This window comes from Ovis canadensis, chromosome 5 (assembly GCF_042477335.2).
Source record: "Ovis canadensis isolate MfBH-ARS-UI-01 breed Bighorn chromosome 5, ARS-UI_OviCan_v2, whole genome shotgun sequence".
In the NCBI taxonomy this organism is placed as follows: Eukaryota; Metazoa; Chordata; class Mammalia; order Artiodactyla; family Bovidae; genus Ovis; species Ovis canadensis.
In genome coordinates, this window is record NC_091249.1 from 33670654 (window position 1) to 33688777 (window position 18124).

The 18124-nt window shown below is 55.6% G+C and overlaps 1 protein-coding gene across 4 annotated transcripts; it reads left to right on the forward strand.

Moving 5' to 3' along the window:
- The first annotated feature begins 1509 nt into the window (after positions 1-1509).
- On the forward strand, positions 1510-16583 carry SGTA (small glutamine rich tetratricopeptide repeat co-chaperone alpha). 4 transcript variants are annotated; one of them, XM_069589493.1, is made up of 12 exons: positions 1510-1656; positions 8629-8766; positions 9347-9453; positions 9604-9688; positions 10872-10971; positions 11296-11400; positions 12170-12308; positions 12973-13035; positions 14150-14187; positions 14954-15043; positions 15233-15354; positions 15435-16583. In XM_069589493.1, exons 2-11 carry the CDS (start codon positions 8667-8669, stop codon positions 15345-15347), a joined length of 942 nt encoding a protein of 313 aa, XP_069445594.1. In that variant the 5' UTR covers positions 1510-1656; positions 8629-8666; the 3' UTR covers positions 15348-15354; positions 15435-16583. The 4 variants fall into 4 exon arrangements, with proteins under 4 accessions (XP_069445594.1, XP_069445595.1, XP_069445596.1 ...); XM_069589494.1 differs by having other exon boundaries at positions 1534-1656; positions 15618-16583; XM_069589495.1 differs by lacking the exon at positions 12973-13035 and having other exon boundaries at positions 1576-1656.
- The last annotated feature ends 1541 nt before the right edge of the window (positions 16584-18124 follow it).

Consider the following 18124-nt stretch of genomic DNA (forward strand, 5'->3'; position numbering starts at 1 on the left):
CTTGGGCTTCCAGCTCCTGTATTAATTTATATTAGCCTCCTTTCTACGTTAGTTGTGTATTTGTCTAGCTTTACAACTTTTCTCCGCTAAGTTAGGTAATCCGTGATCGCTTACCGTATCTCAGGCGCTTATCCCATTCCCAGTATCCTGCCCAGCTTCAAGTATCTAATGAATAAAGAAGGTGCGCCACATACATTAGCTGAAACCAGTTGGTCAATAAAATTAAACACATATTTACTTAAAAAACAAAAATGTGTGTTAGCAAGTAAGTGTTATCGAGAAAGCTTCAGAAAACGGATCCAAGACTTCAAACAACAGGTGTTTTGAAACAGTGCAGTTGCCTGTCCTAGGGATCACCGGTTAAAACAAAATCTTGAGGCGGTCCAGAGGTTAGGACTCCACTCTTTCACGTTGGTGATGGACAGGGAGGCCAGGCGTGCTGCGGTTCATGGGGTCGCAGAGTCGAACAGGACTGAGCGACTGAAATGAACTTTCACTGAAGGGGGCACAGGTTTGATTCCTTCTCCGTAGGGCCCCAAAGAGTCGGTCACGACTGAGCATGCACATATGCATAGGAAACGAAGACCAGTGCGCAAAAAAACCCCAAAATATCAACCTTGAACCACCTGAGTCACCCGGAAAGAAACGAGAATTAAACATGCCCCCAAACCCACCTCCTTTATTTATCCTTCATTTCTGCAAAAGAAATGAAAATACCCTGGGGTGTTAAGTGTGCATGCGTTTTAAGTAGGATAAAAGTGAATTGGGAGAACATTTCTGGCAACTTTAACCCTAATGACGGTCACTTAGTAGGGAATTTCCCATTACCCACCCTCGATTTTTTTCTCTCTTGAGAACGTCAAGTTTAATTCTACGTTAGTTTTCATTTTCGCTGTTTCCTATAGCTGGAGTGCTTTTCTCCAGTTCTTCAAATTTACCTGTGGGAGAGAGACCCTCCCTAATCATCCCAGCCAATTTACCCCCCAAACACAACACACCACGTTTTCTTCATAGTGCTTGCCATTGAGTAAAATCTGTTCATTTATATACTAGTTTACTAGTTTATAGTGTATCGCAATACAACGTAATGAGAGCAAACATTTCCCTTTATAGTTGGCGTGCATATTCGTTGACTACTAGGCACCTGCGGTAAACAAAAATCTGTGAATTATTATACTTTACTCTGATGGACTGAATGAATAACATAATTCACTTGTTGGAGGATGGATGGGTAAAAAAAATAAATAACAGTTGCTCGAATTCAAAGAGCGTCTATGATGCTCCGGGGCGCCAGATACCCAAACGCAGCTGCACCACGTGGCCGACTCGGCACCACGTGACGACTCAGCCAACCCACAAGAATCCTCCACCGTCCCATGATGCACCACTCCATTCCCTCTGTAGAGGACAAGTCAGTCCTGATTTCCGGCCTCCAATCGCTCGTAGTGGTTAGTTGCCCTAACGACCAACTTGTCCCAGCCTCTAAAGTACGTCACTTCCCCTTACGCCAGACCTGATAATTGCCGCGCCTGCGCAGAATGAAAGCCAGGAGGCGCTGGCTCCTTCTGCGCAGGCGTCTCAGTTGGGGGGCGGGACCGGGCGGCGCTGTGGTGCGCAGGCGCAGCCGTCGGTGGGTCCCGGGTTCGGCTGTGTGAGGTGAGTCGGGGGGTTCGGCGCTGGTCCGAATGGGTCTAAGGTCCGCAATTCGGGGCGTCTGGGGCCTCTGGGGCTCCTGTGCCGTAGGAAGACGTCGGTCCGGGGCTGGGGTCGCCATAATTTGCGGAGTGCTGTGAGTGGGCGGCGCGGAGGGGAAACTGAGGCCAGACCCCGTCGGGCAAGCCCTTGGCTGCCCAGGTTTTCTTCCTCCGGACTCCAGGCCTATGAAATGCGGACTAGGAGGCCCGGGGGTGAATAGCGGGAGGCATAGCGCCCCGCACGCAGTGAGCACTCGCTGGGTGTCCGCTGTGTCCCGGAAACACGGTCTTTTAGAATCGGGGCTCCGGTCCTTGGGGTTCAAGTCGGGGCTCCCTGTCCCGGCGCCTTCACTGTCCACCTGGGTGACCTTGACCAGCCTCTTGGCTTCTCGGAGCCTTTTTCCCCCTCCATATAACGGGCGTTGTCACAGACCCTGCATGGAGTACGGGGACTTCGGAGAGGACTAAAGCCGCAGGGCCCCCAGCGCGAAGTGACAGCTCCAAGAGATCAGCAGCGGTTAGTCCGCTTTCACGAGGACGACCTCTGCCTATTGTGCCAGAGACTGGGGCGAAATCTAGCGCTGAGGACCGGCTCGTCCACCTCTCGCTGGCTCTGTGAGCTTGGGCAAGTCGTTTGCCCCCTCCACGACCCTTTTCTGCCACGAATAGGGGCTGTAGAAGTATATGTCTCTTAAGGTCATTATGAGGTTAAGTACACTTGGAACCTTCTTTCATTAGGTTCTTGCTACTTGTCTAGAGCTTCCTAGAGGACAGATGGTTTTGTTATCAGATGCCAGGAACTGCTTGAGCACTCTGCATCTCCACCCAGGAAAGTTTCCCGTTTTCTTTTGTTTCTCTCTGTGGTTATTTGTTTTGTCTGCTTTTCCTCTCCCTAGGCCAGGCATTCTGTCCTCTCAGGGAACACGGGCCATGTCTGGGGACGTCTATGGCTGTCACAGCCAGGGGCGCTCCTGGTATCAAGGGGCTGGTGACCAGGGATGCTGCTGCACATCCCACAGTGCCCAGGATGGCCCCACGGAGAACAGTCTGGCCCTCAATGTCCACAGTGCTAAAGTACGTCCTACCTCAGACTAGTGGTTTTTCACTAGTGGCCCTCAACCTAGGGCCAAGTAACATCAGCTTCTGGTCTCCAGAAGGGGTGAAGAGTGTGAACATCAGCTTCTGGTCTCCAGAAGGGGTGAAGGGTGTGAACCCCCAAGAAATCGCATGCAAGGTTTGGTGTGGGTGTCCACTTTTGTGGGTGAGGAAGGGTATTTTGGAGTTTGGAGCTCTAGAAATCAGGTTGCACAGGTTCAAAACTGCTGATATGCATCTTCCCTGGATGACCTTGGAGGTTGCTCCCATCCCTCTGGGCCTCAGTTTTTTACGCTGTACAGTGGGAGTTCGATTAAACAAATGGAGACCAGGGGGCCAAATTCCACTGCAGCCTCTTTTGTGGGGGAGGGATCTAGTTCCTTGACCAGGATGGAACCAGGACCCCCTGCATTGGGAAAATGGAGGCTTAGCCACTGGACCACAGGGAGGTCCCTGCAGCCTTGTTTTTGTGGATGAGGTTTTGTGGGATAGAACCCACTGGATCCACACACATGTTACCTGGACCCTGGGAAGCTGAACGTCCTCACCCTGGCCCTTCTTTTCAGAAGATGTTTGCTGACCCCTAAAATAAGTGAGTGTGGGTACAGTATACAGCTCAGGCCTGTAAGTGCTGGGCACTCCAAGGATTTCATTCAGGGCTTTATAATTAAGTCTTCCTGGAAGGGTGAGTGGCCCTAAATTGGGTTAAGCGCTGCCCTGTATTGAGAGCTATAGTCTTTTTTATAAGTTTTTGTTGTTGTTGTTTGTTTATTTTTGGCTGCACTGAGTCTTTGTTGCTATGCATGCGCTTTCTCTAGTTGCAGATAGCGGGGGTTCTCTCTAGTTGTGGTGTGTGGGCTTCTCATTGTGGTGGCTTCCCTTGTTGCAGAGCAAGGGCTGTAGGGCACCTGGGCTTCAGTAGTTGCAGTTCATGGGTGCAGTTGTTATGGTGCTTGGGCTTAGCTGCCCAGCCACATGTGGGATCTTCCCGGACCAGGGATCGAACCCTTGTCCCCTGCGTTGGCAGGTAGATTCTTAACCGCTGGACATCCAGGGAATTCTTGAGGTTGGGGTGTTTTCAGTGAGAAAATGGAAAGGTGGATGGAGAGCCAGCAGGGCTTCTGAAGGCACCGGGAGGAATTGGAGCTGGGTCCCTGGCCTCAGCCACACCCCAGGGCCATTGTCCATTCCCAGCCAGTCTCCTGCCTGTACCCCATGCCTGCAGCCAGTGCCCTTGGAGCCTTCTGGGCTTCACAAAGCCCTTGCTGTTCTTGGGAGAGAGAACGGTCCTGCTGAGGATTCTGTTCCCCAGCCAAAGCCTGACAAGTCAGAATTGTTCCCAAGCCCCTGGTGCCCAGTAGCAGCTGAGGAAGAGCATGTGCCAGCATTTCTGGACTCACTTTGCTGGGAGCAGGAAGGTGATGCAGACCATCCGGAGGGAGGAGAATGGCCACTCGCATGGACCGCCAGTGTCCAGCAGGTGCCAGTCCCACTGCAGACTCCCAGTCTCCTGTCTGTAGTCCTGAAACCCAGCGTGCATGCGTGCTGAGTTGCTTCAGTCGTGTCTGATTGTTTGCAGCCCTATGGACTGTAGCTCTCCAGGCTTCTCTGTCCATGGGATTCTCTAGGCAAGAATACTGGCATGGGTTGCTGTGCCCTCCTCCAGGGGATCTTCCTGACCCAGGGATCGAACCTGCATCTCTTCTGTCTCCTGCATTGGCAGGTGTGTTCTTTACCATTTGAGCCACCTGGGAAGCCCCATGTAACCCAGAATACTCAGCGAATGCAGGATTCGCTGAAAGTTCACAGCCAAGTCATTTGGCCAGAAAATCTGCCCTTTATTTTTTCCACTTGGTGTGTATCAGTGACTTTCAGCTGGGGGTTTGGTGACGTCTAGAGACTTTTGTGATTGACAACACCCTGGGCAGGGTGGGGGGATTTTCCCGGGATCGAGGGTGTGAGGGAGAGCGATGCTGCCCCATCCCTCACAGCTCCCAGGATGCCCCCTGCACAGTGACCTGACCCCGTGTCAGCTATGCCAAGGGGGAGGGCTCCTGCATTCACATTTGAGAAAAATATTGGGTTTGATGCCTGCTCACACTGGACACCACAATAAATTCCCGATGGTCACACAGTGTGAACAGGAGGGCCCCGTGTCACCTCCCCACAGTGGGTCACCTCCCCACCCTTCCACTCAGGTATGTATTTAAATATGATCAGCGCCCCAGGACCTCAGAGGTCACATGGTGATGGAACCCAGTCTTGTCCCATCCCACCCCACCCCACCCCCTCTCCCAGAAGATGGATGCAGAGGGTGCTATTAAACCCCCTTTAATGCACATTCTCCCCAGCCCCGCATGTCTGTAGAGCCTGGGGGAGACACCTGCATGAGGTGCTGGAATCTCCCAGCAGCCTCCGTTACCCTGTTTTATAGGAGAGAGTGAGGACATCCACTGGCCCCCCCTTCAGATGGGACACCGAGCATCCCAGTCCTGGGGCAGGGGGTGACGTGGAGCTGGCCTCAGAGGGAGACTGCTGGGCCTGAGGGATTAAGACTGCAGAGCCTAGCATCATCCCTGGGTGGGCTCCAGGGCCCTGGTCTTGGCGCTCAGTGCATCAGATTGGGGGCCAAACCTTGGGAGAAGGTCCTGTCATAGACCAGAAGAAGCCCTAGAAGTGGGAAACCAGGCAGCAGTGGCCTCAAGGGAGGCATCTGTCAGGGGAGAGGGCTATTAGCAGCACACGCGAAGGTCCTGGGGTATGGTGGGGGGCGGGGCTGGAAGAACTGAGAGTGTGCAGGAAACACATGTGACTTCATCTCTCAACTCCCTGGACCCCCAGCAGCCCCTCAGAGTCACTCCCTCCATCCTTGCAGCTTGGTCACATAGACATCAGGTTGCCTCTTTGTTTTCTTAAGTGAATGCCTGTTGTCACAGAGGCCACATTTATTCCCTGGGCGGGAAAGCAGACCCCCCCCCCCCCACCACCATCCAATACCCTCCCAGCCCAGCATGAATCTCAGTGACCTAGTGCTGCCTCCCATGGGTCTGACGGGGCGAGGGGCGGGGGGCATGCCCCAAATTGCTACCTGGAACACATGGGGGAGCCCCAGCTACCCAGTCCTGTGGCCTTACCATGTCACCTATTGACATGTGACTGCCCTCTGGGAGACCCTGACACCCTTCCATCCAGTTCAATGAGAAGTCAGCAGGGGGGTGGGGGGTGAGCTGGTAAGCATGAAGGCCAGGTGGTAAATTCTCTGGGGTTCAGGGGCAGTGAGGAAAACCAAGCATGTTACGGAGGCACTTCTGTAGCATATGAATGCAGAAGACTTTTTCAGCTAAATGGGTGGCTGCCAGGTGTGGCCCTTGACCCTTGGTTTAGAGCAGAATATGTGAAAGGACTATGGTCCTGGGGTCTCAGAGGTGTCTGCATCCTAAGAGGACCACTTTGAGCTTTGAAAAGAAGTTTTTTTCTAATTACAGTGAAAGTGAAGTCACTCAGTCGTGTCTAACCCTTTGCGACCCATGGACTGTAGCCCACCAAGCTCCTCCGTCCATGGGATTCTCCAGGCAAGAGTACTGCAGTGGGTTGCCAACAGTAGGATACACATAATGTAAAATTCACCATCCTGACTGTTTCAAAGCGCACACCTCAGTGGCGTTAAGCACATTCACATTGTCATGCAACCATTCCCACCCTTATCTCCAGAACATTCTCATCTTCCTGAGCTGAACCTCTGACCTCATTAAACACTGACTCCACTCCCCTAGCCCCTGGCCCCGCCATCTACTTCTGTCTCTGTGAATCTGACTCCTCCAGGGACGTCCTATGAGTAGAGCAAAACAGTATTTGTTCTTCTGTGTCTGCTTCTCTCACTGAGCAGCATGTCTTCGAGGTCTGTCCAGGTTGTAGCAGGTGTCAGAACCTCCTTTCTTTTTAAGGCTGAGTAATATTCCACTATGTGGAGGGACCACATTTATTGATCCATCATCCATCCACTGACATTGGGTTGTGTCCGCCTTTTGGCTATGGTGAATGAAGCTGCTGTTTGCAAAACAAATACCTGTAAAAACCAGGTGATGAAGATGGTGAAGACAGGAAAGCCTGGTGTGCTGCAGTCCATGGAGTCGCAAAGAGTAGGACACGACTGAGCAACTGAACGAAAAACCAGAACATAGTTGACATTTTGGGTGGCAGCTTGCTGGTTCAGCTGGGGAATATGACTCAGTGTTGGGGGCTTCACTGTCCTCTGAGCAAGTGAGTTGTGTGGGTTGGTCCCTCTGTGTTGTTCCTAAGATCCTGTGGCTGCAGTGCTGGCCGTTTGCCCTCCGTGCCCTGGCCCATCCTGACCTTAGACCTCCCAGTTCCAGGGATCTGCTCGAGCCAAAGGCACTTGCTTGGTAAAGGCTCGTTATGTCCAGAAATGGGGGAGGAAAGTCATTCCACTTCCCCCACCCTGATGGCCAAGATGCCCTGTCCAGCTGCATAAAACACCGCTTCTTCAAGTTCACTTTTTAGTCATTGAGATGTTCACATTCTATAAAATTGAGTAGACTTCAGTACATTCACAGTGCTGTGCAGCTGTCACATCAACTTCCAGAACATTCTGAAAGAAGCCCCAGTCACTGACAACCAGGGACCCGCTCTCTGTGTCTGTGGATTTGCCTGTTCTGGACATTGCCTATCAGTGGAATCGCACATTGTGTGGCCTTTTGTGTATGGCTTCGCTCCTTTCTTTAAGCTGTCAGTGATGTAGTTTTCTGCAAACTGGAAACAGGGCCCTAAGTGCCTCCAGGGTCACATGTCTTGAACCTGAGGGCCGAGGGTGTACAGCACCCGCCTGCTCTCAGCCAGTGTGCAAAGCCTTGGGCTTAGGGCTTGCTCTAGTTTGATTTACCTGTTGCTGGCCAGTGATGGGTTAGTGATAAGTTGGCTGGAAGGCCGCCCCTTGATTTCTAGGCCACACAGGCTGTTCCCCCCCTGGGAGCATGTTAGGGGAACCAAGATATTTCACACTGCACATCCCAGCTGCCAGGTCAGCCCTGCGCAGCCCTGGCAAGCATGGGCTGCCCCCTCTGAGCCTGTTTATTCTCTGACTGGGAGGTGGTCCCCTGCAGGGGCCAAAGCTGCAGGGATGTGAAGTACCTGGCACATCATGGCACTGTGGGGGCCTGCCTTCCCAGCCATGACAACCATAAGTGTCACCAGGGTGTCCTGGGAAGGGTCACACAAGGCCTAGGAATACAGCAGGGTATGGTAGAACCCAGAGGAGCCCTTGGGCGGCCTGGAAGGGAGGGAGTCAATGCCCTCCGGGCCTTTGGTCTGCTCAGGCCCACCCGCTGGTCCTGTCTGACCGTCATGGACAGTGCTTGTTCCCCCAATGTTTGGAACTCAGAATGTCAGAATGTTTTCTTGTCTTGAGCGTAGAGAAGCAGCAGGTGGGGTTGTGGGCCACTCTGTGTCCCTGGGGAGCCCTGTGTACCCCATCCAGCTGGTGAGGAGTGATGACCACTGGGCCCAGGGCAATGTCACCCTGGGGCAGGAATCAGGCAGGACTGCCAGGGGCTCTGGGTGGCCTCAGTGTCCCCTATGTGAAATGGGGAGAATTAACTTTCCTGCCTCTCTCGTTGAGCAGATACAGCCAGCCAGTGAGTTCAAGTGGCTCCTGCAGGGTGGGGTGTGTGGGGGCCTGGATGGTCTGGGGCGAAAGGTACAAGATGGTGGATGTGGGGGCAGAGAGGGAAGGGCCTGGCTGTCCTTGCCACCCTGTCCTCATGCCCTGGACCGTGTCCACAGATCCTGAAGCCCCCAGGCCTGTCTCCTTCTATGTCTGCAGGTCCTGAAGCTCCCAGGCGTGTGTCCTTCCACCTCACGATGGACAACAAGAAGCGTCTGGCCTACTCCATCATCCGCTTCCTGCACGACCAGCTCCGGCATGGGGAGCTCTCGTCTGATGCCCAGGAAAGCCTGGAAGGTATGTGGGGGGGGGGGGTCCCTGGTCTCCTTCCTGCTTGAAGCTTGGGTCCTCTGCCCCCTGCTGCCAGCTACTTTCCCCCCTCCTCTTCCTCCCTTCCCCCATCAGTGCCAAGGAGTTTTGTGGGGTGAGTGTGATGGGCTGGTCCCCGTCCTCTTGCACAGGGAGGGACGCTGGGTCTCCTGCTAGTTTTCTGTCACTTCCTCTTACAGTGAGGCGCAGCCCCCTAGGGTTCTGAATCCCCCCGTTGAATGTGTGTCCCTCCCCACCAAAGATGGAAATGAGGCTGGGGACCCCAGGCCAGACCCAGCAGTCGGACCACCCCGGTGGCTCCAGGATTATGACCCCACAGACAGCCCTGAGGTCACCATCTGCTCATTGCTAGGCACCATCCCCTCTCCTCCCAGCCTCAGGGCTCAAGGGGTAGGTCTGTCCTCCACTTCCCTGAGGAATCAGAACCACAACTGATGCATTCCGAGGCCTTGGCAAGCTGGCCCGAGAAGGGAAGCTCAAATCCTGCCTGCCAGGATCGCAGGCTCGGGGCTGGGGTCAGCAGAGCGCACCTCCATTCCCCTGGCAGTTGCCATCCAGTGCCTGGAGACCGCTTTCGGGGTGACGGTGGAGGACAGCGACCTTGCGCTCCCCCAGACTCTTCCGGAAATATTTGAAGCAGCTGCCGCGGGCAAGGTGAGCCTTCACATCCCACGGGGCCATGGTTCGGTTGCAGAACAAGGGCTGAGTCACCCCCAGAGGCATGAAGTGTGCTGAGCTGGGTGGGGCAGGGGGACGGTGGTTTCCTACTGCTTCTCCAGCAACTCAGTTTCGCTTTGGGGACAGGAGCTGCCGCCAGATCTGAGGAGCCCCCAGGAAACCCCGCCCTCAGAGGAGGACTCAGCCGAGGCAGAACGCCTCAAAACTGAAGGTGAGGAGCACCCCACAACCTGGCCTCCAGATGCTGCAGGAAGTAGAAGCCAGCCAGTCCATCGGAGTAGATGGCGAGCCAGCCTTGGAGTCGGGGTCAGGGGCTTCTGCATGGATGTGGAGACATAGAGAAGTCAGACCCTCAGTGAGAGAGATGTAAATGGCAAGGCCACTGTGGAGCTTCCCAAGTGGTTAGAGTGATCACATGACCCAGTGGGTCCACCTAGGTGTGCGCAAACACATTCACAAGGGTGCTTGTGCACTTGTGCTCATAGCGGAACCAGCCAGTTGCCCATCAGCCGATGAGTGGATACACACGTGTGGTCTCTCCACACTCGGGAGTGTCACTTAGTCCCAGAAAGCGGTGATGCACTGACACTGGCTACCATGTGGACGGACCCTGAGGACACGGCGCTCAGTGAGAGGAGCAGACACGGAAGGACACGCAGGGTGTGACTCCACTGACGAGAAACGTGCAGAGCAGGCAGGTCCGCAGACACAGAGAGTGGGCTCCTGGTTGTCAGGGCCTGGGGAGTGGTGAGAGCTGTTGGTGCTTATTTCAGCTGATGGAATGGTCTGGAGTTAGTGGTGATGATTAGGCCACTCTGCACATACTAACGGAGAAGGCAATAGCACCCCACTCCAGTACTCTTGCCTGGAAAATCCCATGGACAGGGGAGCCTGGTGGGCTGCAGTCCATGGGGTCACGAAGAGTCGGACACGACTAAGCGACTTCACTTTCACTTTTCACTTTCATGCATTGGAGAACAAATGGCAACCCACTCCAGTGTTCTTGCCTGGAGAATCCCAAGGACGGCGGAGCCTGGTGGGCTGCCATCTGTGGGGTCGCACAGAGTTGGACACGACTGAAGCAACTTAGCAGCAGCAGCAACACGTACTAAAAACTGCAGAATTATGTACTTTTAAAGGATAGGATTCATGGTATGTGAATTCCATCTCATTAAAACCGGGCGGTTTCTGAAGGAGTGAGCAAGAGTGATGGCATCCGAGGCTTAGCTTCACGAATGGCACAGTCAGGGCCACGACAGTTGCCACCACCCTGACCTGTGGTTTTGAGTGTTATGTCCTGGGCCCTAAAACCCCATCCCCTCACAGGGAAGCCGAGAGAAACAGGAATGCTGCCTCCGACCCCAGGGTGTATGTTTTCTTTCCTTTTTCTTCAGGAAATGAGCAGATGAAAGTAGAGAACTTCGAGGCCGCCGTGCACTTCTATGGGAAAGCCATCGAGCTGAACCCTGCCAATGCCGTCTACTTCTGTAACAGGTGCAACCTGGAGTATGGGGGAGGAGGGAGTTGCTGCCAGGGGCCTGGGCGGGCTGTGGGAGAGAATGGGGAGAGTGGTGGCACCCAAGGGTGGGGTGGTGATGGCTCAGCTGCCATCCTAAATGGCACACCTGGCCAGGTGGGTAGCCAGGCGTCAGTGAGCGTGAGCAGGTACAAGCATGGGCACTCAGCTTGCCCGGGCCTCCCACTCTTGGCGACCCTGCCTCTGCCCCACCAGGTAGCCAGGGAGACCGGGTGAGGGGCTGTGAGGAGGGGCTGCGAGGAGGAGCCGGCTCCCCGACCTTTCTGCTTGTCCTCCCCCAGAGCCGCAGCTTACAGCAAACTGGGGAACTACGCAGGGGCAGTGCAGGACTGCGAGCGGGCCATCTGCATAGACCCGTCGTACAGCAAGGCCTATGGCAGGATGGGGTGAGTGTGCCTGCCCATCCACCCCGCAGATACTGTCTGCCGGGGGCGCTTGTGTTAGGGACGAAGCCCCACACCATCCCAAGTCCAGGTTGACACCTGAGCTTCTGATCTCCCAGCGTAAGTCACAGTTCTTATGACCCCTCCCTGGGCTTAGTGATTTCCCCGGGAGGCTCACAAAAGTCAGGAGAACATGTCATTTAGCTGATTTTTCTTTTTTTAATATCTCTTTGGCTGTAATAGGTCTTAGTTGGGGCATATGGGATCTTTTAGTCGTGAATTCTCAGTTGGGGCATATGGGATCTAGTTCCTGGACTAGGGACCAGGTCGCTTGCATTGAGAGCTCAGCATCTCAGCCACCAGACTATCAGGAAATAGCTGCGTCATTTAGTTTAATCAGCTTTTTGTGAGGAACACAGATGGATAGCAGATGCAGAGACATGGAGGGTGAGTTTGGGGAGGGTCCCAGGCAGAGCATCTCTCCCCATGGGGTTCGGGGTGCACCCCACCTGGCACTCAGGGGGTCATCAGTGGAGGTGGGTTTTATAACTGTCTCTATCACTTCCTCTGTGGATGTTGGGGGTGGCTGGCTGGTGTCCTGGCCTGCAGCCCATCCTGAGGGTCCTCCTTGGCATAAACTCCTGGGTGGTCCAGGGATGCACCTGAGACCAGCTCTGCCAAGCAGGGAGGTGTAGGGTTCTGATCCCCCCACCACGAGAACTGGGGCTGCCTCCCGGATCCTCCCCCATACCCTCTGTCCCTCCATCTGCAGCCTGGCGCTGTCCAGCCTGAACAAGCACACGGAGGCTGTGGCCTACTACAGAAAGGCCCTGGAGCTGGATCCTGACAATGAGACCTACAAGTCCAACCTCAAGGTGGCTGAGCTGCGGCTGAGAGAGGCACCCAGTCCCGTGAGTCCCGTGGGACAGCAGTTGGGGGCGGGGCAGCTGGGTTGGAGGGCAAGGCCTGAACCGGGTGTGGAGACCCTCTGGTTCTGGGGGCTGGTTCTCTGTTCAGCAGGGTCCTGTCCTGAGAGAAGAGGCTGATCCCAGAAACAGAAGGGGGCGTGTCACCCAGGGAAGCCACTCCTCAGGGGGTGGGGACCAGAGCCTATCAGTGGTTCACCGGGGAGGAGTCAGCCCTCAGGGCCAGCAGGCTCAGGGTAGCTAGTGTGAATGATCTGAGGTGACCAGGGTGGGACCGTGGCTCCACCTATGGGGGCCCCTTGAAGGAGGGGTCATGTAGGCCTGCACTGGGAGGTGTGCAAGTGAAAGGTGCAGTTGTGGATGAGTTGGTTACTGTCTCTAAGGACTTGCTACTCTCGGGGGGCACTGTCCCTTCTCAGTCAGCGTCAAAGTAAAAGCTGAGGTTAACACGCTGAACTCCTCCTGGGTGACCCACACATGGTGTTTCCTCCTACAAAACTCCCTCTGGCTACAGGCCTGGACCGCCTGAGCTGGCACGCCCAGGATTCCAGCACGCCCCCCATGGGAAACCTTACCCCTCACTTCCTGGGGACTAGCCGTCGAGGTCCTGTGTCCTGGCACCACTGACCAGGGCTGTTCTCATCCACAGACGGGAGGTGTTGGCAGCTTTGATATTGCAGGCCTGCTGAACAACCCGAGCTTCATGAGCATGGTAACGGCCTCGCCTGCCCCCGCTGCCCCTGCCTACGGTCAGAACAGCCACAGACGTCCCAGGGTGGGGGTACCTGCAGCATCCTCTGTCAGACTCCTCAGTGTCAAGCACAGGGGGCAGACTGAGCCCACCTCTCCCAGCCATGCACCCCCAGCTGAGCCCCTTCTCGGACTACAGAGTGGCTACACCTGCTCCCTGAGGTGCAGATGAGACTCAGCAGGGTGTGGGGCCCCCAGAGAAAGGCCATCTTCTGTGCAGAGGCATGTGTTCTGCACGGGGCCTCCCCCGGGAGCAGGTACCTGGCGTGTCCACACACCTGTGCGATTCCAGGTGGTCTTGCTGGTCCTCAGGGCTCACTGCTGGCTCCAGGGGCCCCAGGGTCTCAGACCATCAGGAAGAGGAGCCCCAGCTGCCAGAGAAATGTCTCTGCCCTGGTGAGACGTGTCCGGCCTCCCATGACGTAGCTGGGCCTCCGCTCTCATCCAGGGACAGATGGCCACAAGGCAGGAGGACACCCAGCCAGGGAAAGCAGCTGGCAGCGGCCACTCCTTTGGCCTCGTCCATCAGGGTCAATGATCCCAGCCCCCCGAGGCTTTGTGCAGTGCTATTAGTACCCAGCCATGCCTGGTGCTCGCATGACTGTGACCTGAGACAGCCGCAAAGGGCGGTGGACGGGCCACGGCCAGGTGGTAGCACTGTCTTGCCCTTTTTGGAAAGAGCCTCAACCTGGAAGTCACCTCCCTGACCTCTGCTCATGTTTGTCTTAAAATTGGCCCAGAGGAGATAGTCCCAACTTGGTGGGGGAGGAGATCAGTGCAGGGGAGATTCCCAGGTGTCATCGTTTATCCTCAGAGAAGAACTGGGACCAACTCTTCTGGGGCGTCCCCTGTCCGGGGTGGTGACGAGATGCCTGGAATCTCCTAAGATGAGTGTCCAGACAGGATGAAAGTAGGGGGAGGGTTGCAGCGCATTAGGGGTGGTGAGGCCTGAGGAAGAGGCAGGCGGGCGCTCCAGGTGCTGGACTGGAGGCCTATGGTGCTCACAGGGTAACCTTGTCAGTGGCAGGGTGCGTTGGGGAGCCTGCCCCATCTGACAGGTCTGTTCTCTTCTTCAGGCATCAAACCTGATGAACAGTCCCCAGGTTCAGCAGCTGTAAGTGACCTCTGTTTTCCTTTGGGTCTTTTTGAAATATTTCTTTGGCTATGGTCTTAGTTGCAGCACTCAGGATCTTCATCACAGTGTGTGGACTCTTAGTTGTTCCATGCGAGCTCAGTAGCTGCAGTGCGTGAGCTTAGTTGCTCCATGGCATGTGGGATCTTAGTTCCCCAGCAGGGATTGAACCTACAAATCCTGGATTGCAAGGCAAATTCTTAACTACTGGACCACTAGGGAAGTCCTCTCTTCTTTGGACCTTGTGGTTAAAAATTATTGTGGTAAAAGATGTATACAGTTTCCTGTTTTAGCCATTTTAAGGTCCGTAGTCCCATGGCATTTAGTACGCTTATAATGTCCTGTAGTTGGTCACTACAATCTAATTCCAGAATGTCCATCACCCCAAAATGAAGCCCCACCCCCAATATCGTTGTCTCCCAGCTCCTGACTACCAGTCACCCGTCTGTGGATCGGCCTGATGGTGTTTCCACATCAGTGGACTCAGAAATTCTACGGTCTTATGTGTCACTGGCATGCCCCGGTGTCCCTGGGGGGCAGCACTGCCCCACTGAGAATCACTGTTTTTAAGTCAAAAATGGATGTTCCTGGGAAAGTTGGTGAAATTGACAGGTTACAGTTAGAAGGGTGGGCACAGGGGGACTTGGGTCCCAGGTAATGTCTCTTACCAGCAGGGGGGAAGGGTCAAGCAGGGCCGCAGCAGGAAAAGGGGGCTGAGCCGTCTTCAAGTCCAGGACTCTCTTTGCAGCATGTCCGGCATGATTTCAGGCGGCCACAACCCCCTGGGGACTCCCGGCACCAGCCCCTCGCAGAATGACCTGGCCAGTCTCATCCAGGCGTGAGTAGACCTGCCAGGTGGGGCTCCTGGGTGGGGCAGGGTCCAAGGTCCCCGGGTGCTCTGTGGGGCCTCATCCTCCAGGGAGTGGTCCCTCTGCCCTCCAGGGGCATGTCAGGTAGGGAGAGGCGGCTGGGTGGGTGCCTTGGACCTGGCTGAGCCCAGGCACGCCTCCCCTGCCCCCACCTGCAGGGGCCAGCAGTTCGCTCAGCAGATGCAGCAACAGAACCCAGAGTTGATAGAGCAGCTCCGCAGTCAGATCAGGAGTCGGACTCCCAGTGCCAGCAATGATGACCAACAGGAGTGACCGCCCTGTGAGTCCCCGGGGCTGGGGGGCACCTTGGGCCCTCAGGTCTCTTGCCGGGTGGGCCCACTCAGGTGTTTCTCCCTCCAGCCTGCCCAGCGCCATCGGGTCCTTCCCGGCCTACAGGAAGCCTTCTTGACCTTTTCCGTCTCCTCCCATTGGATCGCCCACGAGAGAAAAAGAACTTGGACCTGCATGTTAAGCCGGATTTTTATGATGTTTACTTTTACTTCCTCCCCTCCTTCCCTTTTTATACTCTCTCACGGCCCCCAGATCCTTCTTGAAACAGAGCCAGCAAGCTGTGAGTGCAGACCAGCACCCGTCTCCCTCCTGGCCCCCTGCCCTGAAGACCTGGTCACTAAAGTATTTTCTAGAACATTCTGAGGTGGGGGTGGTCTTCTCACCGCTCTCCGAGAAGTGGCCTGTGGGATGCCGTGGCCCCGAAGCCCCTTCTTCAGCCCCCGCCTGCCTTCCCAGTCTGTCTGCAGGGCCTCCCAGCCCCCCGAGAAGCCGCTTTCTGAGTTGACCGTGGCCTCCCTGGCCACCCCTGCTCAAGCGAGCTCACTGCCAGCCAGCCCGGCCCAGCAGACCTGGGTTCTCAGACAAGGAACTCCAGTTGCAAGTGCCCCAGAGGCAGTTTCTACGCCCAGCAGGGGCTGAAGCAGACGTCTTGGGTGCACACAACCCATTTCTGGGACTTAAATTCCAGTCCAGTGCTCGGATGGACTCGGGTCTGATCGCCATGCTTTTCCCAGTGCTTACAATTGACAGACTGTGAGGGGCCTTCTCATGACCTTTGAGCTGGCTCCTGAGCCTGTCGCAGCCTGGCTGTGTATCCCAGCCACTGCCCTCTGTCCACAGGTGGTGGTCCTGCTGGCCTGGCTTGCCTGCATCCTCAGCGGGCTCTCCTCCTGCTTGGGGGTCGGGGCTATGGGGGTCCCTGATGACCACCTGCCTGGGCCTGAGATCACCGGGCAGCCACTGTGGATGTCCCTGCAGCCCAGGGCAGGGTGGAGAGGGTCCCTGGCACCGCAGCTCGGGCCACAGTGTTGGTGATGGGATCGCTGGAGGCTCCCTGATGGTGTCGGGTCGTGTGGGAGGTGACACCGTACCAGTACCGTGTGTGTAGGTAACTCGTAGAGAGACAGCCCCACACACATCCCACGAGGCGTCCTAACTCATGAGTGCTACCATGATGACGAGATAACGTGTGGGGAATAAATAGACATCGTGATCTCTGCTGGCCTCCATGTGGACCTCTCAGTGCCACTCTGCCCCCACCCCCTCACCTCCCAGAGCTTCCTGGAACCCCCAGTGTGGACCCTGCATGGGTCACCCTGAACCGTTGACCCAGGTTGTGTGTGCCTTCCCTGTCACCTTGAAGGCAATCTCACAAATTTGGTGGCCTTTAGCTACACACAGTGTCTCCATCCTGGAGGCCAGAAGTCAGACTGGGGACCCCCTTGGGCTAAATCCAGGTGTGGATGGGTCTGGCTCACTCCCTGTCCAGAGGCTGACGTGTGGTGTAGGTGCAGGGGGTGTCAGGCCTGCACTCGACTCCCCCGGGTTGCTGGGCTGTGGGAATGCTTTGGGGCCATACCACTTTCTTTGGCCATGACCTCTGTGGCTTCCAGTGGGTGTACTCAGCCTCTGGTGACCTTGAGCTGCTCTATCCTGCTGAGGTGACCTCCCCATGTTCCCTGCCACTTGGATGGTGGCCAGTAGGTCACAAAGGAAGTTCAGGGGGAAGAGTCTGTCCCCCATGCTACTGTGGGCATGAGAGCTCGAGCAGAGCAGAGGGGAGGCAGGTCCTGGCAGTGTCCCACAGAAGAGTGGACTGGCATTTACGTCACTCCAGCTACCTGCCTGAGGAAATGGTCCCTTTTTAAAACTGAGACAATAGACTTCCCCAGCGGTCCAGTGCTTCAGACTACCCACTGACTGCTGAGGGCCTGGGTTCAATCTCTGCTCTGGGAACTAAGATCTAGCAAGCCATGGGGTGCTGCTAAAAACAAAAGCAAAAGTTGCCACAATCTGAGTGGTTCAGAACTGGTTCCTTCCTAGTGACTGTGGGTCAGAAACCAGTGAGACTCAGCTGAGGCCTCTGCTCAGGGTCTCAGCCAAGGCCTCATTTGCTTCTGCCCACAGACCATCTGCAGAGTTTAGTCTATGGTGTGGTAAGTCAAGGCCTAACCCTCCCTTAGTTCTGTGTCCCCAGGGCTTCCTGTATTCATTTCCTGGGGCTGCTGTCATACTACAGACTCAGAGGCTTAAACCAACACGCATTGACCCTCTTAGTTCTAGAAGCAAGAGCATGGAATCAGTTGGTCCAGTCCAAAAGCAAGGTGTCTGCCAGGGCCCTGCCGCCTCCAGGGGAAAGTCTTTCCTGCTTCTTCCAGCTTCCGAGTCTCGGTGTCCTTGGCTTGTGACCACAGCACCGCAGTCTCTGCCTCTCTCTTCACACACAAGCCTCTCCCCTGCTGTCTGTGTCAAAGTGCTCTCTGCCTCCTCGTGACGACACAGGACATCCCCTCCTTGGGTGATCCAGAAGGTCCTTCATAATCCCACCTGCAAAGTCCCTTTTGCCATGTAAGGAACCGTACTCACGGGTTCTGGGGATTCGGACGTGGACACCTCGGGGGGTCAGTAGCTAGCGTTCCACAACTCCCCAGGTATTGCTGTCAACACTTGCTTCACCCAAGCGGCAGGAGAGAGGAAGTCTGGCTGGCTTCAGCTCCCAGGTTGGAAACTTAGGTAACATGGCTCAGTCTCAGGAATGA

What these genes read in the sequence shown, in the direction of transcription:
- SGTA (XM_069589493.1), top strand. Translation starts at nt 8,667, where the DNA reads ATGGACAACAAGAAGCGTCTGGCCTACTCCATCATCCGCTTCCTGCAC. An exon ending in AAGCAGCTGCCGCGGGCAAG is followed by an intron (nt 9,454 to 9,603) that starts GTGAGCCTTCAC and finishes CTTTGGGGACAG; the next exon opens with GAGCTGCCGCCAGATCTGAG. An exon ending in ACCCGAGCTTCATGAGCATG is followed by an intron (nt 13,036 to 14,149) that starts GTAACGGCCTCG and finishes TCTCTTCTTCAG; the next exon opens with GCATCAAACCTGATGAACAG.